We start from the raw sequence: 23,105 nt of genomic DNA, 5'->3' as shown, positions 1-23,105 counted from the left end.
CAGTGTTGTAAAAGAACTTTTCTTTGCCCCAGTACCTTATCTCTACTTAATTCACAAATTCTGGTCAAGCAGCTGCTTTAATTCTGATAGTCTGGAAAATCTGAGCTTGGGCAACATGGCTTGCTGTCTCTCTCCTTCTCCATGGATTTATCAGTATCTCAGGCTGATCTCAAACTTACAATCTTTTTGTTCCCTATTTGTAGTTGCCTTGGCTGGGCAAGTGAGTTAAAGCAGGATAAAAGTTGGGTACCAGGCTCTCCTGCCTTCCTCCCCCAACCCCAGCCAATGCAGTTTGATCTGACCCATTCTCCCTGAAGTTAGGTTGCCATCATTTTGTGCTCCGGACAAGTATTTACCACTGATAAGCATCCAGTCACCAAAGCAAACTGCCCCAAGAACAAGCAATGTCTTCTTAGCATGTTGAGGAGAACAGAAGCTCAAGCCTGTAATCCTAGCTACAGGGGAGGCTGAGATCTGAGGATCATGGTTCCAAGCCAGCCTGGACAGAAAAGTCCCCGTGAGACACTTACCTCCAATTAACCACTCAAAACCAAAAACAGGCTGTAGCTCAAAGTGGTCGAGTGCTAACCTTGAGGGAAAGAGCTCAGGGACAGTGTCCAGACCTGAGTTCAAGCCCCACAACCGACGGGGTGGGGGGAGTGGAGGGTAGGGCTGGAGGGGGAAGGAACAGAAAAGGCATCGTTTGAGCCGGGAGTGTGGCCTAGTGGTAGAGTGCTTGCCTGGCACGCACAAAGCCCTGGGTTCGATCCTCAGCACCACGTACACAGAAAACGAAGGAAGTGGTGGTGTGGGCACACGGGGGCCAGTAGCCCACCTTGGCATGAGACTCCTGGGGTCTGGGCCTGGGTCTGACAACCTGTTTTCACCACCATGCCTTCCTTCATATTAAGTCTGTTTCCCTTCACGTTTACAGACTCTTCAGGCAAGGCTGAGACGGGAGTGTTTCAGTGGATGCTTCCGGGGCTGGTCCACGCGGCCCTCGGCTGGGGGCGAGCCTGCCGCTGCCGTGACGAATCTGCCGCTGCGGAATCCAGCGGGCGGCGGGGCCCGGGAGGCGAAAGTGCGGCCGCGCGCGCGCGCGCGCGCGCGCCAGGACGAGTACGCGGCGATTTCATCATGCTCTGGGCCGGTCCGCGCGCGCCGCCGCCCGCCCCGGCCCGCCCCGGCCCGCCGGCCCATGCCCTCCCCGCGCCCCGCGTTGCTTAAGGCCGTCCGCGCGGTGCTGTTCCCGCCGCTGCTGCTGCCCCGGCCTCCCGTCCACGCCCCGCTCGCGCCCCGGCGGCCTCTCAGCGCCCGCACTCCGGCCTCCCACCCCGCCGCCGCCCTCGCCTCCCGGAGCAGCATGGACGGCGCCGACGCCGAGGAGGTGCTGGCTCCTCTCAGGCTCGCCGTGCGCCAGCAGGTAACGCCGCCCCGGCCCTGACCCCGGCCACCCTTGGACGTCCAGGTCTGGGGTCTGCGTCCCCCGGTCACCCCAGCCCTTTGCGCGCCCAAACCCTGGCCCTCTGCCCCGGGGTCCCTGGGCCCTCGCTGCGGCCCCGCCGGGCCTCCTCGCTCGCCCTCCGCGCGCCCCGACCCCGGCCCCGGTCCCGGCCCCGCACCCGCTTCCCACCCCCACCCCCCCGCGTCCGGGGTCACCTCCGCCTCTGCCCACTGCGGCAGATGCTCCGGCGCCCAGGATGCTTTGCATCCCGCGTCCTTCTGGTCCTTCCCGAGTGCGTCTCCGCGTGACTGGCCCAGAAAACAGGAGTTGAAACGTGGGTGCGCGAGGCGAAGAACTTTCTTTCCCAAAGGGGATGCGAGTCTGCATCCTTCGCTCCTTCCTGCCTTTTGGTGGCGTCGGGCCCGTGATCGTACCCCTGGGGGTGGTTTTGGAATGTGTGCGGAAGGGAAGGGGAGGTTTCCCGGACAGAGGTGTCGCGATTTACCGCAGCCCTCCCGTTTTCTCCACGTCTTTCTGCGGCTGGGAAATTGGAATTGAGAGGGGGTGAAGAGGGATCAATTCAGACAACGCGGAATCCGGTGAGCTAGGGCTCGCAGTCCCAATTCCTGACCGGCTAAGCACCAGACGCCAGCTGGTGACTGATGCAATCACTTGCCTTAGCCAAGGACCATGGAATCCTGCTTCGGAAATAAGTAGTTCATTGGAGCATAGCTGCCTTAAGTTCAGAGCGTTCTTCCCTATTGCCAGCTCTACTCTCCTTTTGTTGGAGCTTGACTGATCCAGTAGTCTATCATTTGAAATTTCACTATGGAATCCCCTCCCGTTTTCCCCTTTTCTTTCTTTTTTTAATCCACTCTCCAGTGCCTAAATAAGATGTGGTGCCTTAGTCTCTCTTGTAACATTTTTTTTTTTTAAATGCTCATCTTTAGGCCAGGAGAATACATCTAATTTGGGAAGCAAAACAGGCACACACATAACCAAACCCCTCCCTCTGCCACGTTAGCCTGGAACTGCAGTGCAAATGATCCATCTGAAGAGTGGATCCAGTTAGCCGTCTGAACTTGCTTTATGGAACAGCCTTCCAATGCTATCACATTCGTTTGATTTATTCTGAACTTGCTTTATGGAACAGCCTTCCAATGCTATCACATTAGTTTGATTTATGTATTTTTGTGTGTTTCTTTATGTTGATTTGCTAATTTTCTGAATACATGACCTATGACTATGGTTGAGTTATTTTCCAATCTCCCATGACCAAACATGCATCAATTAATGACCTGGAACTTAGAATCCAGTGTCATCTGGAAGGAATTTAATGAACATCTAGTTTTTGCATGTGGCGAACTGAGACCCACTATCACCTCACCTTACATATTTCCATTGTGAAGCTTGTGCAATTGAAGAACTATCTGGATTTTTTCATTTTCTTTTTGCCAGTCCTGGGGCTTGAACTCAGGGCCTGAGCACTGCTCTTGGGCATTCCTCAAGGCTAGCCCTCTACCACTTGATCCACAGTACCACTTCTGTTTTTTTCTATGTATGTGGTACCAAGGAATCAAACCTGGGTCTTTGTGCATGCCAGGCAAGCACTCTACCACTAGGCCACACTGTCTGCCCCATCTGGGTTTTTAAGGTACTTAAGAACTATTCATGGTTACCATTTCTGGACAGTGGCTTTGTGTCATATATATCTGCCAATCTGGAAATTGAAGTGAAGTCAACCTGTGACTTCAAGGAAAGGAACTGATACTATCTGTGCACCCAAGTAAGACTTAAGTCTTTGGGTTTTAGGGCTTGTGGTGTAACTAAAGCGGTAAATCAGAGCACTCCTACCTAACAAGCTGGAAATTCTGAGTTCAAACTTCAGTATCAGCAAAAAATGTTTTTAAAAGACACACACTCATCCTAGAGGACTTTTTGATGACTTGAGTCATGTTACTAGAAAATGGGGCCAGGAGCTTATTGTATATTTGAAAAATTTGTATAATCACTTGATAGTTTCTTTTTTTCCTCTTTTCCTTTTTTTTTTTTTTTTTTTTGCCAGTCTTAGGGCTTGAACTCAGGGTCTGAGTACTGTCCTTGGGCTTTTCCTCAAGGATAAAGCTCTACCACTTAAGCCACAGCACCACTTCCAGCTTTTGTATGTATGTGGTACTGGGGAATTGAACTCAAGTCTTCATACATGCTAGGGAAGCATAGAAAAGCTATTTAAAATTATTTTAAGGAGAGCTTTAAGTGATTTATATCTAAACCAGTAATGTTAACTTGCAAGTCCTGGGGTTTGAACTCAGCGCCTGGGCACTGTCTTTGAGCTTTCTGAAGGCTAAACCTCTACCCTTGAGCCACCGTACCACATCTAGCTTTTTTTTTGTATTTAGTACCAAGGAATCAAAACCAGGGCTTTGTGCATGCTAGGCAAGCACTTTATCACTAGGCCACACTCCAGCCCCCCCCCCTTTTTTTTAACTGTAAAGGGGAAACATTAAAACCTAATTCTTTGAGAAGACACAGCATGAAGAACCTTGGGGTTTTCTGTCCTTTGATTTTGGGAACTGAGTGCCTGTTAAAGCTCTTGCTTAATCTACAAAGGGCAAATGAATGTTTTATGAGTTTTTTGTTTGGAATTATAAAATATTTGGGAACCTGAGACGAGCTTGTTAACCTTAACAATAACTGCTAGTCACATATATAAGCAGAAACCTTGCAAAGGTGAGGAAATACTTCTGGTGGTTTTCCTTGGACAGTTGAATGTGCACACTGAATATAGATGAAGGATCCATGAAGACAGTGGTGGGAGGGTTCTGTTGTGGCTATTGTGCTTTATAACCACAGACTTGAAGGTCTGACATACATCTTTAGCCTGAAATCTTTCTAGGACCCAAGCTTCTTGTCCTTGATGTTTCTTAAGAGTAACACACAGTGCTGGGAGTTTGGCTTATTGGTAGAGTGCTTGCCTCACATGCACGAAGCCTTGGGTTCAATTCCTTGGTACCACATACATTGAAAAAGACAAAAGTGGTGCTGTGGTTCAAATGGTAGGTCTCTATCCTTCGGAAAGCCCAAGGACAGTGCTCAGGCCTGAGTTCAAGCCCCAGGTCTAGGGAAAAAAAACAAACGAGTAGCATACAGATCTTGACAACTTTCATTCAGTGTACACACCCCCCACACACACACTCACACACACTTCCAAATGTAGTTAGGTGGTAAAGGAAAATACTTAACAGTTGAGATCTTTAAATACTTTCCTTGCATGTCTAGGTCACCTCTGAATTAATTAATTGATTTATGCTGGTTGTGATACTTGAACTCTGGGCCTTGGTGCTGTCCCTGAGCCAAGGTTACCACTATACTCTTTGAACGCTACTTTGGGTTTTCTAGTAGTTAATTGGAAATAAGGGTCTCATGGTCTTTAGTGCCTGGGCTGGCTTTGAACCATAATCCTCAGAACTCAAACTCCTGAGTAGCTAGGATTACAGGCATGAGTCACCATGCCTGGCTCTCCAATTCTGTTTTTAAGACTAGATCATTATAGATTATGATTTTAACCCATTTTAAGAATAACCCCAACAATTTTTTTTCTCTCTGGGCCTGTAGGGTATATGAACTTGGTGTGACATTACCATGGGGTAGCTGGCTTTCAATAGCTATCATAACTGTTTGACAGTGTGTACCTAGTTTTGTGCCTGAACTCAAAGACAGGGAGTGAGTCAGAGCAATGATTTGTTTTGGGGGTAGGTTATAGTAATGGGGATTGAGCTTACCTCATGCTTGCTTTTTTTTTTTTTTTTTTTTTTTTGCCCGTCCTAGGGCTTGAACTCAGGGCCTGAGCACTGTCCTTGGGCTTTCTCAAGGCTAGCCCTCTATCACTTAAGCCACAGCACCACTTTCGGCTTTTTTCTGTGTATGTGGTACTAAAGAATTGAACCTAGGGCTTCGTGTATGCTAGGCAAGCACTCTACCATTAGGTTATGCTCCTGGCCTCATGCTTACTCTTTTGCTTTCTTTTTTTTTTTCAGATAGGGTTTCATACTTTTGCCTTGGACCGTGATTCTTTTACCTCTGCCTCACTTGGCCTTCAGGACAATAATTTTTCAGTTCTTCCTAGCTGTTTACTCATGGCTTGCTCATCAAGGTCCTGTGAAAGGCCTAGGAGGAAACATACCAAGTATGTAGTGTGCAGATGTTCTGAAGGATTTGCCTACTTCTTTTCAGTATTCAACAGGAGATCTTAACCATTTTCGGTACAGATACTTACATACGCATCTTCTCCCCATCAAAAGCCAGCTTGTGAGCACCTACCAGACAGGTGTTGTGAATGGGAGAAGAATGGAAAGAACCATGGAAAGGGTAAAGAGTAACTCCCGCAGACAGTGCTGCATGCCAGTATGTTGGCCCTGTGAGGTCTAAGTTGTGTCAGTGCCAGAATTGGCATAATAATTCCCAACCCAAAATGCATGCAAATACTTAATGCATAGCATGCAAATACTTAATGCATAGTGTGAGTCTAGTATTGTGGTTAAAGTAAAATGATACAGGTGACTTCTGTGAGTGTTGCTGCACCTAGGAGAGGTCAGCTTAACAATGAAAACTGCAGGTATAATAACAGGTCCACATTATTTGGCTATGATAGAATGAGAGGAATAATGAATTTCCCTTTTCATATAAACTACTTTAGACTCCTCATCACTGTTCCTAGTGAAATACTTAGTGCACAATTTGAACTAACATTTAACACAAGTACTATGTACTGTTATATGTAGATTCTGTATCAGAAGATAGATTAAGGCACAAGGTTCAGATAGTTCTGAAATTAAGATTGCTTTGCATTTGTGTTGCTTGTGTTACAAGCTAAGAGAAATGACGTATTAATGTAATTTAGGCCAGTTCTTATGGTGTAGTGCCTTTGTGGGAAATAGTGGCGGCGACCTGTCCAGTCTCTGAGTGATAGAGAGGAGATTGAAAAATTGAAGTGAAATGGACCAGATGTGGGAGCTAAAGAAGCATAATTTGGTGTTGCCTGGGAAATTGTAGGTTTTGTGGCCACTAACTCATGAAGAACATATGTGGAACAGGTTTCAGGTAGAGAAAATAGCTTACAACAGGTTGGATTGGCAGCATCTGCAGCCACGCCTTCTTGAGGTGCTTTGTAGCATGACAGGCAACATTTATTTATGAAGTGTTCCATTTTCTTTTCCAACATTATAGTGACATCATTGCTGTCATCCTGGTTTGATACTTTAGAAAGCTTAAAGAGCTTGCTTTTCCCCTTTGCATGAGTGTTGCAGTCAGGGCTCTAAACCCATTTCAGTCTTTTAAGCCCTCTGTGGCACTGGATTTTTACTAACTATGGCTTGTATACCTGTGGGTTTCAGTTTTATATATTTGGATAATTTTCTTGTGCTTCTTGATCTGAGAATTTATGTCTGAGTTGTTTTTTGGTCAGTTGTGGGGCTTGGACTCTGGGTCTGGGTATTGTCCCTGAGCTCTTCAGCTCCAGGCTACTGCCCTATCCCTTGAGCCACAGCCCCACTTCCTGTTTTTTAGGAGTTAATTGGAGGTAAGAGTCTCATGTTCTTTAGTGCCCAGGCTGGCTTTGAACATCCATTCTCAGATCCGAGGGTTGTGGTTTCCTGCCCAGACAGGAAAAACTTGTGAAGCTTTTTTTTTTTTTTTTAAATTTTTATTGTTATTGTAGAGGTGATGTACAGAGGGGTTACAGTTACATAAATCAGGTAATGACTTTCTTTTTCTTCTTTTCTTCTTTTTTCCTTTGTCGGTCTTGGGGCTTGAATTCTGGGCCTGGGCACTGTCCCTGAGCTCTTCAGCTCAAGGCTCTCACCCTACCCCTTAAGCCACAGTGCCACTTCCTGTTTTCTAGCAGTTAATTGGAGATAAGAGTCTTAGGGACTTTCATGCTTGGCTTGACTTTGAGCCACAATCCTCAGATCTCAGCCTCCTGAGTAGCTAGGATTACAGGTATGAGCCACCAGTGCCCAGCCTCTTAAAAAAAAAGCAAAAATGCAACAAATTTTACTTTATTGTTATAGAGATGATGTACAGAGGAATTACAATTACATTCGTCAGGTAATGAGCACTTAGTACAGTGTCTTCTGTTCCCTCATTCTCTCCTAGTTCCTCTCCCATCTCCACCCACAAGTTGTATAGTTCACTTTCATTCATGTTCATTGAGTTCCACTGCTGTACTTTCTCACCCTGGAATTCTGGTATCCCCCCCCCCAAAAAAAAAGATATGCTCGTGAATACATAAAAATAAGGTAAAGAGAAATCATACAGAAAACTAAAAAAAAAAGTCTTTCTTGGAGTTTTTGTATGTATAAGTGCATTTCTTTTTGAACAGTGTCACCTTTTTCCCCCTTTCTCCCAGTTTCCCCCCTGACCCCCCCACATTGTATAGTTCATTTTCAAAATAGTGTCTAGTGAATATCATTGCTGCATTTGTTCACCCTGTATCCCTCCATTTCTGTGCTCCACCTTACCCTCCCCAAACAGATAAACTTAGATATAAGACAAAAGGTATAGAAATTAAAGCCAGCAATAAAGGAGAACAAACAAGAAGCAAAATAACATGAAACCTCTTGTTTCCATTTCTTAAAGTCATTTCAATAAATATGTTTTTTTTTTTTCTTTTGGTGGGTCATGGGGCTTGAACTTTGCCTGGGCACCATCCCTGAGCTCTTCAGCTCAAGGCTCTCAACCTAACCCTTGAGCCGAGCCCCACTTACTGTTTTCTGGAGATAAGAGTCTCAGGTCCTTTTGTGCCTGGGCTGGCTTTGAACTTTGATCCTCAGATCTCAGCCTCCGAGTAGCTAGGATTACAGACAAGAGCCACTGCGCCCAGCAAATATCGTTTTTGTTTTTTTGCCAGTTCTGGGCTTGGGCTCAGGGCATGAGCGCCCAGCGAATATCGTTTTTGTTTTTGTTTTTTTGCCAGTTCTGGGCTTGGGCTCAGGGCATGAGCACTGTCCTTGGACTTTCTCAAGGCTAGCACTCTACCACTTGAGCCTCAGCACCACTTCTAGCTTTTTGCTATGTATGTGGGGTACTGAGGACTCGAACCTGAGTCTTCATGCATGCTAGGCAAGCACTCTATCACTAGGCCAAACTCCTGGCCTCGAATATCGTTTTTTATAATCATAAAGTGCCAGGTTTGAGCAAAAAGAAGGTCAGAGACAGAGCCCAGGACCTGAGTTCTAAGCCCCAGCATTGGCACAAATTTTTTTTTATACACATCGTTTTCTCAACTATCATTTCTAAAATTTTTTCTTTATTCTTCTAGGTTCCATTTGGATAAATATTAGGCCCTGTTTATACCTCTTATATTTTAAATTGCTTTTCTGTGCTATTCTGGTTTGTTTCTTTGTTTTTGTCTGTCATGCGGCTTGAACTCTGGGCCTGGGTGCCGTCCATGAGCTTTTTTGGATGTCGGAGTCCCATAGGGACTTCTCTGCCTGGATTGGCTTTGAACTGTGATCCTTAGATCTCAGTCTTCTAAGTAGCTAGGATTATAGGCATGAGCCATTGGTGCCTGGGTCTAGGTAATTTCTTTAGTTCTGTTTCCTAGGTCAGTGATTCTTAAGCTACATCTAATGTGCTGTTTACCTACTCCATGAGTTTTTAGTTTTAGTGCTTCTTTCTGTATGGTTCTTTCTCAGATTGCTTCCTCTCCCATTGCTTTTCAGTATTACTATGTGTAGTAGTTATTTGTGTTTATTGGTTAGCTTGTCTGAATATCCTTTGGATTCCAGTATCCACGGCAGAAACCCTCACTTATTAGTAAGGACTGCTCACATAATAAAATGGCAATTGCATTATTCAAACAACCCCTTTCTAAAACTCTTAATATATTCCTCACATTTCTTGCCTTCTGAAACCAGTCCTGAGTGTAAATTCTGTTTTATTGATTAGGGAGATCTTGTACGGAAACTGAAAGAAGATAAAGCACCCCAAGTGGATGTAGACAAAGCAGTGGCTGAGCTCAAAGCCCGAAAGCGGGTTCTGGAAGCGAAGGTGAGTCTTGGTATGCTAAACTAGGAACAATCTGGGTTGATTGTTGGTTGGGAGAGACCCACAAAAGTTCTGAACATGTTACTTGATTTGTCAGCCTCCTCTTTTTCTGGAAGATGCCTCAACCATTCAGAGTGCATGTGCCTCCTTTATTCTTTTATGCTTGGAAATAATGGTTTCACTTTGCTCATCTGATAGCTGCTCCTCGACCTTCTTGAACAGTAAACATCCAGTCTGAATATTTTTTTTTATTTTTAGAAATACTTATTTTATGGATCAAAGTCTTCATTGTCAGAACTGAGGCCTTGAAACTACTACAAGAAGGAGTAGGAGAAGCATTAGGATTTAATGGCCTAGGCAGAAACTTTTTTTTTTTTTTTTTTGCTGGTCATGGGGCTTGAACTTAGGTCCTGGGCACTGTCCCTGAGCCTCTTTGTTGTGCTCAAGGCTAACATTCTACCACTTGAATCACACCATCACTTCTGGCTTTTTCTGAGTAGTTTATGTGGAGATAAAAGTCTCATGAACTTTTCTGCTCAGGCGGACTTTGAACAGCAGTCCTTAGATCTCAGCCTCCTGTAGGATTACAGATGTGAGCCACTCGGCAGCAGGAACTTTTTGAAGATGTTCCAGGGGCTTATGAAAGAAGTAGGGAAAAGAATTGACAAATGGGATTACATCAAACTGAAAAGTTTCTGCACAGCAAAGAACTTAGTTATTACTAAGCTAAAAACACAGTCTACAAATTGGGAGAAGATCTTTACTAGGTATACATCTGACAAGTGCCTAATATCCAGAGTATACATAGAGGTCAAAAAACAACCTGCCCCCCAATTAACTCAGTAAATGGGCAGAGGAATTAAATAGAGATTTCTCAGAAGAAGAAATAAGTGTCCAATAAACACCTGAAGCAATCTTCAACACACCTGGCTTGTCATAAAGGAAATGTAAATCAAAACAATATTGTGATTCCATCTCCCTCTAGTAGGATTGGCCAGCTGTGAGAATACAAATGATAACAAATACTAGAGGGGATGGGGGTGGGGAGGAAGGAACCCTATTACACTATTGGTGGGAATGTAAACTAATTCAACCACCCTAAAGTGGTTTGGAGGTTCCTTAAAAAACTAAACATTGACCCACCTTCTGCTCCAGCCATACCACTCTTAGGCATCTACCCAGAGCAATTACAAGTCCGGATACTGCAGATCCATGTATTGTACATGTTTTCTCTCATGTGTAAACTAGATCTAATTTTTATAACGTATATGGGGCTGAATGTATTTACATGCAAACTGACTAAAGGATGGTATACTTATGGGGTGATCCAAAGGTGTAACTCCTGAACAACTAATTTGCTGTTTTAACAAAATGAATATCAGAGCCAGGTGCTGGTGGTTCACATCTATAATCCTAACCACGCCGGAGACTGATACCTGAGGATTGAGGTTCAAAGCTAGCCTAAGCAGGAAAGGCTGTAATACTCTTATCTCCAGTTAACTACCAGAAAACCAGAAGTGGTACTCAAATTGGTAGAGCACTAACCTGGAGCAAAAGACCTTAGAGACAGCAACTAGGCCCTGAGTTTAAAATAAAACAGGAAGTGGAAATGTTAAGGGGCGGGGAGTACAGGGGAGAACATGAATAAGGGAAGAATGGTGAGCAAGGCAGTCATTATATCCAATGTGCATTATGTAAAATCTGAACTACATAGTGAAGGTATGGATAAGAGAGGAAAACAATTGAAGGGGTGACATTGACCAAGATCTATTGTACTCATAACCTGACATAGAATTGTAATGTTTTGCCATAACTACTACTAATAATGATAATTTATTTTATTTTTCTTTATGCCAGTCCTGGGCTAGAACTCAAGATGTTGGCGCTGCCTTTGAGCCTTTTTGCTTAAGGCTGACACTCTACCACTTGAGCCACAGCCCCATTTTCAGCCTTTTTTTATGCTTACTGGGAAGAGTCACATGAGCTTTCCTGCCTGGGCTGGCTTTGAACTGTGATCCTCAGAACTTAGCCTCCTGAGTATTGAGGAATATAGGCATGAGCCACTGAAGCCCAGCCTTATTTGTTTATTTTTGAGACTGGAGTTTACTGTTAGGCTAGCCCAAGCTAGCCTAGAACTTGAGATCATCCTGCCTTAGCAATAGGACTACAAAGGTATACCACCATGCTAAACAATAGCAGTAGTTTGACGTTCTAAGTGACAATTTCACTGTAATGATCTAATAAGAATTCAGATGTTACCAGTATTTGTATTTAAATAAACTTAGTCTTTTTTTTTTTTTTTTTTTTTTTTTTTTGCCAGTCCTGAGCCTTGAACACAGGGCCTAGGCACTATCTTTGAGCTTTCTCAAGGCTAGCACTCTGCCACTTGAGCCACAGCACCACTTCCGGCCTTTTCTGTGTATGTGCTACTGAGGAATCTATCCCAGGGCTTCATGTGTGCCAGGCAAGCACTTTACCACTAGGCTGCACTCCTGCCCACACCCCACCACTCCTAAGAAACCCCCACCATTTTTCTATATTGTCTAGGTTTGCCTCAAACCTACCTACAGTCTTCTTGCCTTATCCTCCTGAGTGTAGGATTATAGACATGTACCATCAAGTCCAGCTTTAACTTATCCTACTTCTAACTTAATTCTATAATCCTAGAAGTGATTATATTTTTTCCTAAAAGTATTTATGTTAGCTTTTGATGCTGTGACAAAATAGCTTAGAAGAATCAACTTGAAGGAGGAAAGGTTTCTTTAGGCTCACAGTTTGAGAAGTTTAGTCCATCTCTACTTGGCCTGGTTTGATTTTAGGCCTATGGGGAGACAGAGCATCGTAGTAGAGTACATATGGTGAGGGGTATGCTTTTACCTCATGGCAGCCAGGAAACAGATGAGGGACCAAAATCCCAGAAGCCCCTGCTTAAAGTTTCCACCACCTCCCAGTAGTACCTTCAGCTGGCATTGAGCCTTCAGCACATGAGCTTCTTATAGTATTTTTTCCTCAAAGGGAAAGAAAGGACACAAGGATAAAGGCAGACTAATGCCTCCATTTTTTAAACTTTTCAAAATCTTGTTTGTTTGACAGATTTTATGTTGAATTCTGCCAAGGAGAACTATAATCGGATGTCTTAACCTCAGATTCTCATCCACTCCACTAGACACACTTTTTATGTAATTTCATCTTTTACAGGAGCTGGCATTGCAGCCCAAAGATGACATTGTAGACAGATCAAAAATGGAAGACACCTTGAAGAGGAGGTTTTTCTACGATCAAGCTTTTGCTATTTATGGAGGTATACGATTAACAAAAGAGTATTTGTGTGGTTGATGTCTTTGATGATAATCTTAGATCAAACCTATGGTTTGGGCTGGGAATTTAGCTCAGTGAAGGAGGGCTTGCCTAGCCAATGTAAGGCACTAAATTTGGTCTTTAGCACTTAAAAAAAAAAAAAGCATGGCTTGCCAGAATATGAGTAGTCATAAAGTTGCTATTTGGCATACTGTCTGTCCTCTTTTTGTTTGTTTGTTTCCCTGTGCATTATTGGGAATTGAACTCAGGGACTTGCTATGTGAGGATAAAACGTTGAATACAACTGACTTAAGTGTGTATTTCATAGTCAACAGTTTAATAGTATTAAACCTTTAGTACTTTGTCACTGAAACTTTTTTGGTTTTATCTACATAGACCTCTTACTGTTCTTGAGGTTCCTGAGATGCCCAGTTATATATTAGGAAATTGAGGGCTGAAATTTTAGACCAATTTCAGTGGTAGAGTACTTTCTATAGCATAACACTGCTTTTTCTTTCTGTTGCTTATATCTGGGGCTTCATTGTTAACTTTGGGCAAATCTTGCTTGAAATTATAAATAAGGAAATAGAAGGTGAAGGGATACCTTTTTAAAGTCTCTTCAGTACTGAGGGGTTTGAATAATAGACTTGAAAACCTTTCTCGGGGTATGTGGAGTCTCAGCATCAGTGTCACCTGGCTTCTTGTTTCAAGTGTTCAGAGTAACACTGTTTCCTGCACTTTTCAGGTGTTAGTGGATTATACGACTTTGGGCCAGTTGGATGTGCCTTGAAGAACAACATTATTCAGACCTGGAGGCAGCACTTTATCCAGGAGGAGCAGATCCTGGAGATTGACTGTACCATGCTCACCCCGGAGCCCGTCCTTAAGTAAGACCTGCCCCTGCCAATGTGCAGATTCAAGTAGCTGTCTGGGTAAAGCACCTGTGTGTTTATTTAGAAAGCCTGGAAAATACTTCAAAGAAGTATATTCCTACTGCTCACAGATACTGTGAGAAATTAATTTCTACTGCTCGCAGGATCTGGTTTATCCTTTCACTTTTTCTGTCTGTTCTTGAATATGAGAATGTTAGCTCATGTTGCTTTCTTTCATGTAATGTACGTGAATATTTATCCATGTCATTAAAATAGCCTTCTAAAGCATTTTTGATGCCAACATAGTGTCCTGTTTTGTGAATGTGCCATAGTTTACCTAATGCTGTTTTATAGATTTTTACAGTGTTGCTGAATTTTTACTGTACCTGATATCCTAAATGTTATACTGTTCATTATTTCTTTAGTATTAAATTCTGAAAAGTTAAGGTGTATATGTATTTTTGAGCAAGTACTTTATTTTGCAATTTCAATATGTAAAATTAGTTCTACCACATTATTGAAAGGAGGGTAAAACTTCAACTGTGTATTGAAGCCAATGTCTATGTGTGTTTAAATGTTTACCAGCAAATTGTCTCATCATGTTAATGAGGGTGTTCAATGCCTGTGCGGTAAAACGGTGAACTATAATGGTATAAAAGCACCTTTCTCTGAAGGCAATGTGTTGTTCATGCTGTGAAATACCTGTGTAAATGAGAAATAAATGTTATTTGTTTGGAGCAAAACAAAACAAAAAAACTTCAACTGTGATGAGGAATTAGTCAGTTATTGTTGCCTGATACAGAGGTCATTTTGTTGTTGTTTTGTTTGTTTTTTTGTCAGTCGTGGACTCTGTGGGCGCTGTCCCTGAGCTCTTCAACTCAAGGCTACCGTCCTACCCCTTGGGCCATAGCCTCCCTTCCCATTTTCTAGAGATTAAAAGTCTTGTGGTCTTTAGTGCCCAGGCTGGTTTTGAACCATGATCCTCAGATCTCAGCCTCCCCTATAGCTAGGATTACAGGTGTGAGCCATTGTATCTGGCTAGAATTTAGTCTTCTTTTGAGAATATTCCATAGGTTGAAACTTTTGATTATTTGTAAAAAGTGTAGCCTACTTAATGCCCTTTTTCCTGTGGGAAGGAAGTATTTTGGAGAGAATCAGAATGGATGTGAATAATTTTTTTTATCATGGATTATAGACATGGGAAACATATAGAATGAGTTTCTTGTCTTTGAGTTCCTTCAATGTAAATTACAAATAAGAATATTACAGGGCAATTGTTTTATAAGTTAGTGTCTATAAATGCATCAGTTTTTATGAGAATGACATATTGACTTGGCATTTGTTACTTAGGACCTCTGGCCATGTTGACAAATTTGCTGACTTTATGGTAAAGGATATGAAGAGTGGCGAATGCTTCCGGGCTGACCATCTGCTGAAAGGCAAGGCTCTGCATCTCCCTCATACTGTGTTGCTCAAATACAGGCCTTAGACAAAAGGCCTGTCTCAAATTTTTCCATTAAATTTTTTATTTCAGCATAATGTCCATGCTTTACTTTTATAAAATATACAGTCCCTAATATACAGAAGTTATATTGTTTATGAGCAGATCAATTTTCTCATTATGAAGAGACAAGATAGTATGTATAATGGTTGTTTTAATAACATGAAGTACAAATTTATATCAGTTAAAAACAATGACTTTAGATTTGTTTTTAATTGTGCGTTGGTAGTGTCCTTTTCATCATTAATTGAAAATAATATGTGTCAACACTGTTGTTATAGCTCATTTACAGAAATTGATGTCTGATAAGAAGTGTTCTGCTGAGAAGAAGTCAGAGATGGAAAGTGTCTTGGCCCAGGTAAGAACAGTAGACACTCTCAGAGTGACAGGTTGGGTCTCTAGGATTTGTGTGTGGAGAGTGACGGGGCGGGTCTCTGGGCTGATTGTGACCACAAATGTAAAGAAGCTGAATTTATGTGTCCCTTACAAAATCTCTTCGCTTTTTAATTTCTTACCTTTCTTTGGTGGCTAGGTCTTTTATTTCATCCAGATCTGAGAAGTCACTGTAAATATGTGTTAAACTTAAAGACTGTTGGGAGGTTTGAGTGGCTATAAGGCCCAGTGTTTGGTGTTGGGTGCAGAATGGGCAGATGACTGGGTACTTTTTGACTCACCACTTGGCCGTGTTGGGCTGTCCCTGCCTGCTGCCTTCCCTAGTTTATCTGCAGAACTAAAGTTTTATAACGTATTATTTTAACAAATTAAGGGATGACAAAACCCAGATAATTCTGACCCTTTACCAAGTATAAGAACATGTCCTAAATGATTAGGCTTTTTTTTTTTTTGCCAGTCCTGGGGCTTGAACTCAAGGCCTGAGCACTGTCCTTGGGCTTTCTGAAGGCTAGAGCGCTACCACTAGAGCCATCGCATCACTTCTGGCTTTTCTATGAATGTGGTACTGAGGAATCCAATCAGGTCTTCGTGCATGCTAGGCAAGCACTCTACCACTAGGCCAAACTCCCAGCCCCACGAGTAGTTTTTTCTTTTTCTTTTTTTTGCCAGGCCTGGGGCTTGAACTCAGGGCCTGAGCACTGTCCTTGGGCTTTCTCAAGGCTAGAACCCTACCACTTGAGCCACAGTACCACTTCTGGCTTTTCTATGTATCTGGTACTGAGGAATTGAACACCAGCCTTTGTGCATGCTAGGTAAGCACTCTACCACTAGACCAAACTCCTGGCACCTCCCATGAGTAGTTCTTAAACATCTATTACAGACTACTCTGAAGACTTATGATGAAGCTGAGAATGTGACTTAGTGGTAGAACACTTGCCAATAAACATGCCACTGACCCAGATTCTTCTATTAAGGTGGGATCTGTTGAACTTGTTTGCCATGGCTGCCCTCTTAAATAGCTAGAATGGCAAGCCTGGCCACCACCCCAGCTGTGGGTCTGTCTTAAAGGTCAGTGAAGTAGTCTCCTCACTGATCCAGCCTGTTTCTAATTGCATGGAATAGAGCATATTGTGAAATTCCTCTAGGCATTCTATGGAAACAGAATTTAGAAGGCTTTGTTCATGTAATTGTTCATTTAGGTCTTGAACATGGTTGCTAGGGTGAGTTGGCTTTCTGTGAAATGAAAATGTCCATTGCTTCTATGAAGGGGGCAATGTAAATTCTAATAATCTCCTTTACTGAATAGGTGCTATGCATTTTTTCATTTTTTACTTAATCTTTACAGTAGCCCGTTTTAATAGGTATTCTTATTGTATAGAATACAGAATGAGGAAGATTAAATATGAAATTAATTTTGAGTTAAACAATCCATAAATAGTAGCGTTGGTAGGTGTACCAGCTGTTTTTAATTGCAGTTTATATGGTGATGAGTTATATGTTTTTGTTTTTTTTTTTACTACTAAATGATTTGTCCTGATTATTTGAAATTCTCAAATATGAGTTTATCCATCATTTTACAGAGTTTGGCATTGAGTATTAGTGTGTAGAATGTTGGAAGATACATGATGACTAGGACACAGCTTAATATCGAGTGGAAAGTCATGTATAGTTGATTACTAGACGGGATTAGATTTCTTTAGAGTTGTAGAATTCAACCTTGGAAACTTACATATATGATCTCAGATTTTTTTTTTTGGACCGGTCGTGGGACTTGAACTGTGCTGATTTCAGATTCTTGCTAATTATAACTGAAAAATATGTATTTTGTGGAATGATGGATATATGAATATTAAGTCAAGCCCAGAAAGGTGTTTCATTTTCTTAGAAAAAAGGGAGTGTGTTACCTGGCTATAGTTTTGATATGAATTTTCTGAAGATTAGGTCACATCTAATTTCAATTTATTGTGAGTTGTTGCAGTGACTAGAGTTATATATCTATAGTTATACCTATATTTATAAAATAAAATATTGTATCTCACTATACATTATGCTTTGTTCTCTCTGTTTTTACACTAATTACTTTCTTGACATGTCCTTTAGCTTGACAACTATGGACAACAAGAACTTGGTGATCTTTTTGTGAACTATAATGTAAAATCTCCCACTACCGGAAATGATTTGTCTCCTCCAGTACCTTTTAACTTAATGTTCAAGACCTTCATTGGGCCCGGAGGAAACATGCCTGGGTATGTACTATTTATTCATGAAGTGTAGGTAAATATGTTAAAAAGAGATGATGACAGATATTCTGAAGTACTTTGTGAACACAATCTTTTTTTAGCATATATAATATATGAATGTCTCCTCTCCCCCCAAAAAAACCCCACATGTTTGTGATCATTTTATCTTCTGGTAATTGTTGTATAGGACAGAAGGGACAGTTAAAAAATAATTCTTTTTTTTTTGATTGTTGAGTTTGTTACTGAAGTATACTTTAGGAATTATTTAAACTGGATCGAACATATTGGCTCACACTTATAACCCTATCTATTTAGCAGGTAGAGATCAGGATTATGCCAGCCTGGCAAAAACTTGACAAGACTGCATCTCAATCAATAAATACTATGTGTGGGTGGCATGCCTGTCATAGCAATCCAGACCTGTCCAGGCATGAAACCTTAATTGAAAAATAACAATAAGCTGGGCGCGGTGGCTCACACCTGTAATCCTAGCTACTCAAGAGGCTGAGATCTGAGGATCATGGTACAAAGCCAGTCTGGGCACTAAAGTCGGTGAGACTCTTATGTCTAATTAACCATCAGAAAACCGGAAGTGATGCTATGACTCAAATGGTAGCCTTGAGCTGAAGAGTTCAGGGACAGTGCTCAGGCCTAGAGTTCAAGTCCCACGACTGATGAACAATAAATAAATAAATAAATAAATAAAGCAAGCAAGCAGAGGGCTATGGGATTGGTCTAAGTACCTGTTTAGTAAGCAAAGGGCCCTGAGTTCAAATGTAGCACCATTAAAGATATATTATTTAATGTAGCTCAGCCCCACCCAGTTCAGTGGTACTTTCTTTAATGATGGAAAGGTTCTGTGATCTGCTGTTCTGTGTGGTAGTTACTAGCTATATGTGGCTATTGAGTGCTTGAAATAGGGCTAGTATTTTTGAGGAATTGAGTTTTAATTTATGTGCATGCACCCAATGGCCTATTGTGTTAGAAGGGATAGGTATAACCTGCACCTTGCTTGGTATGGTGGTGAGACTTAAGAGCTCTTCTATAACCCTTAGCCCACACTGACTTTATTGGCCTTATAGTTAATTTTACTGTGTAGCTAAAGAGAGCCAGGCCAAGGCCCAGCCTCAATTAAAGAAACTAAGATTGTCATTTGCCTCCGTGTAGGTGGCTGCTCCTGCAGGGACTGACCTGGAGCAACAAAATGGTGGTGCCATGTCAGTTACTAGATCCACATTCTTATGTGTGCCCTGGAAACATTTGCTTTTGTAGAATATATTTCTGAAATTTTAATTTAGGGCTATATATCTCTGTTGTGAAATTGAGTATTTGAACTTTTAAGATTTCAATCTAGGCTAGACACTGGTGGCTCATGTCTGTAATCCTAGCTATTTCAGGAGGCTGAGATCTGAGGATTGTGATTTAAAGCCAGCTTGGCCAGGAAAGTCCAGGAGCCTCTTATCTCTAATTAAGTTCTCCATTCCCTCCTTCCCCCCCCAAAAAAAAAAAATTGGAAGAGGAGCTGTGGCTCAAGTGGTAGAACACTAGCCTGAGCACAAAAGCTTAGGGGACAGTACCCAGTCCTTGAGTTCAAGCCCCGGGACTGGCGCGCACGCGCGCGCGCGCGCACACACACACACACACACACACACACGGATTTCAGATTTGTTAGAAAAATATAATTTCTCCCAGAAACACAGCAAATCAAAGAAAGTTTGGATAAGTGGGACTGCATTAAACTGCAGAGCTTCTATATGGAGAAGGACATAGCTAGCAAGCTAAATAGCCCACAGAGTGGGAGAAGATCTTCACTAACCATACAACAGACAGAGGCCTCATATCTAAAATATATCAACAGCTCAAAAAATTGAATCACTCCAAAACTCATCTCCAAAGAAACAACCATCCCATTAAAAGATGGGCCAAAGACTTAAAGAGAGTCTTCTCTGAAGAAGAAATAAGAATGAAGAAGAAATAAGAATGACCTATAGACACATGTAGAAATGCTCAACCTCTCTGGCCATAAAAGAAATGAAAACCAAAACAACTTTGAGATTCTGCCTCACTGAGTTAGAATGGCCATTTTCAAGAAATGCCTGGCGGGGATGTGGTCAGGAGGGATCACTACTACACTGTTGGTGGGAGTATAAACTCGTTCAACCACTCTGGAAAGCAGTATGACGATTCCTCAAAAGACTAAACATAGAGCTCCCATACGACCCAGCAATCCCACTCCTTGGCATATACCCAAATGTCCAGAAACAAGGACATACTAAAGCCACTAGCAAAACGATGTTAATTGCAGCATTATTTACCATAGCGAAGATATGAAACCAACCCAGATGCCCCACAGTAGATGATTGGATCAAGAAGATGGAATTCTATGCTGCCATCAGAAAGAATGATCTTGCCCCATTTGTAAGGAAATGGAAAGACTTGGAAAGAATCATATTAAGTAAAGTAAGCCAGACCCAAAAGAACATAGGCTCAATGGTTTCCCTCATTTGTAATAATTAGTACACAACTAGGATTTTCCTAGCAGAGGATTACAATAGCTCAAAACCTTGGTACATAAGGTCATACAGGATGAGACTAAATGAAAGGATCTCTAGGATATGGAAATAAGTTTATCCTGTATGATTGTTCTTAATGTACTGTTATTTCTTTTCTCTTTTGTTGCTCTTTGGTTAATCTCATATTGTTACTATACCTGACTGTGTTACCTGGTATATTGTATATATGTTTAATTATTTGAAATAGGAAAGGGAAGGGAGGAAAACAAGAAGATTGGGAGGGGGTATGGGGAGGAAAATAGGGACAAAATCATGAGACAGGGTATCAATGTGTGAGAAGTAATGTACCTACTACCTGACAAATGTAACTGTAACCCCTCTGTACATTATCCCAACAATAAAAATTTTAAATAGTCATTACTTTGTTTATAACAAGCTTATTTGCTTTAATTTGCAGATATTTGAGACCAGAAACTGCACAGGGAATTTTTTTGAATTTCAAACGACTTTTGGAATTCAATCAAGGAAAGTTGCCTTTTGCTGCTGCCCAGATTGGAAATTCCTTTAGAAATGAAATTTCTCCTCGGTCTGGACTGATCCGAGTCAGGTACTTCTCTTGGACTGAAGTAGAGAGGAAAGCTTGCTATTTTAAATATTCTGCTTTCATCCTGAATGTGTGCTGACTTTTGTCTTCTTTAGAATGCAGATTTTGCACGTAATTTCCAAATGTGATCTGACTGGCAGTTTGGAATGAGGATCATGAACTTGAAAAGGAGGAGTGTGGGGAATGATGCAAGCTTCTTTGTTTTTAAACTATGTTTCCTTTTTGTCTTTTCTTTTTTGGTACTGGGGACATTGCACTTGCTAGGCAAGCGCTTTGCCGCTGTGCTTCTTACCTGCTCATAATGGTCTTGTCTATCACTTGTTTTGAGGATGTCAGAACCTTGACACCTCAACCAAGGTGGTAATGTGCATAAGATGGGATGGGAGGTGATAACACTGGCAATGGTAACATGTAGAAGATGGGGTGAGAGGGACAGGATTATGAGGGTCTTTTCATTGGAGGTGCCAGTGCAGACAGCATTGCTAAAGGTGTTTTAGTAACTAGTGGTGTCTTGGACACAACCTTCAGATGCATGGGGGCCTTTGTGACATGGGCCACAAGCTCTCTGTTTACTCTAGCTCAGCCTCATGCTGGCCTCTGTTCGAATCTTCTTTTGTGTAAGGTGTCTCAGTATGTGGGATTCATACTGACTGTGTGACTGTGTAGTTTTGCTTTAGAAACTTACTGTGAGTGGAATTTTTTGTGATTTCTGTCATTTTTTTTTTCTGTAGCTCTTTGAGTGATACATTCTCTATAAAGATAGCTTATGTAGCCACAGTTAACTTTTCTAGACTTCAGAAGTGTTCTGGCTCCAGCACCCACCTATTTCCTTTCTGTTTGCTGTAATTTGAGAACTCATGGTATCTACTTACCACTCCTCAGAGCCCCCCAAAATACCTCCTTGATCTTGTGAGGCCTGGAGTACTTTCAGGCCAGTGATCTCTCAGGCTTATGGAGAAAGATGTGCACACCGTAGAGAAGAGAGTCCAAACAGCCCCTCTGGGATTTTATGTAGGAAGAAGTAATCAGAAACTTGGTGTTACAACATCAGACTTAGCAGGTTTGAGTTTGTAGTTCCTAGTGTCTGGGTCTTTCTGTTTTTGTTTCTGTATTAGTGCAAAGAGCAACAAAAGAGAAAAGAAATAACAGTACATTAAGAACAATCATACAGGATAAACTTATTTCCATATCCTAGAAATCCTTTCATTTAGTCTCATCCTATATGACCTTATGTACCAAGGTTTTGAGCTATTGTAATCCTCTGCTAGGAAAGTCCTAGTTGTGTACTAATTATTACAAATGAGGGAAACCATTGAGCCTATGTTCTTTTGGGTCTGGCTTACTTTACTTAATATGATTCTTTCCAAGTCTTTCCATTTCCTTACAATGTACTTTCTCAATTATTGGGGACTGGGTAACACTAACCTTGTTTAAAGCCAGTGTTTTGGAAATTGTAGCTGTGGTAAAAATTTTGTGTGTGTTGTGTGGGTTATGGAGCCTGAACTTAAACTGGGCACTGTCCCTGAGCTCTTCAGCTCAAGGCTGCCACCCTACCGTTGAGCCAAGCCCCACTTCCCATTTTCTAGAGGTTAATTGGAGTTAAGAGTCTCAGGTCCTTTTGTGCCTGGGCTGGCTTTAAACCTTGATCCTCAGATCTCAGCCTCCTGAGTAGCTAGGATTACAAGCATGAGCCACCGGTCTTGGCTTAATTACTTTTTTTTTTTTTAAGATTTTTATATTCGTAGAAAGAATACTTAAGATTAAGCATATGATGCATTGTAACTATCATCCTGTGCTTAGGTTTCATGACAGAAAAAGATGAAAGACTGATAGCACTTTTGGGGGACACTGGGTAGAGTCCTTTGTGTATCTGGCCTACATGTAGCTGCTCAGTTCAGTTATAGTGAGGACAAACTGTTTGTGCATCTCACATCCTGGTGTGCACACATGTCTTACAGCTATTAAAAGACAGTTATGTTGGGCTAGGAGTTTGACCTAGTTGCAGGGTGCTTGCCTAGCATGCTTGAAGACCAGGGTTCAATTCCGTGGTAACACATACATAGACAAAAGCTGGAAGTGGTGTTGTGGCTCAAGTGGTAGAGCTCTAGCGTTGAGAAAGCCCAGGGACAGTGTTCAGGCCCTGAGTTCATGTACCAGGACTGGCAAAAAAAAAAAAAAAAAAAAGACAGTTAGGT

The 23,105-nt window shown here is 41.9% G+C and overlaps 1 protein-coding gene across 2 annotated transcripts in view; it reads left to right on the top strand.

The window, feature by feature from the left end:
- Positions 1-1,172: 1,172 nt before the first annotated feature.
- The window catches only part of Gars1 (glycyl-tRNA synthetase 1), a 40,651-nt gene continuing 18,718 nt past the window's right edge, over positions 1,173-23,105 (top strand). For both annotated transcript variants that reach the window (XM_090332691.1, XM_090332692.1), the window contains exons 1-8: positions 1,173-1,423; positions 9,392-9,493; positions 12,689-12,791; positions 13,533-13,674; positions 15,010-15,098; positions 15,442-15,518; positions 17,654-17,799; positions 20,764-20,913. In XM_090332691.1, coding sequence (XP_090188817.1) covers positions 1,199-1,423; positions 9,392-9,493; positions 12,689-12,791; positions 13,533-13,674; positions 15,010-15,098; positions 15,442-15,518; positions 17,654-17,799; positions 20,764-20,913 — 1,034 coding nt within the window. In that variant the 5' untranslated portion in view covers positions 1,173-1,198. The remainder of the gene's footprint in view (positions 1,424-9,391; positions 9,494-12,688; positions 12,792-13,532; positions 13,675-15,009; positions 15,099-15,441; positions 15,519-17,653; positions 17,800-20,763; positions 20,914-23,105) is intronic.

Source organism: Megascapheus bottae, chromosome 5, assembly GCF_031878675.1.
Source record: "Megascapheus bottae isolate mThoBot1 chromosome 5, mThoBot2.hap1, whole genome shotgun sequence".
In the NCBI taxonomy this organism is placed as follows: domain Eukaryota; kingdom Metazoa; phylum Chordata; class Mammalia; order Rodentia; family Geomyidae; genus Megascapheus; species Megascapheus bottae.
This window is presented reverse-complemented; position numbering and strand designations above follow the sequence as displayed.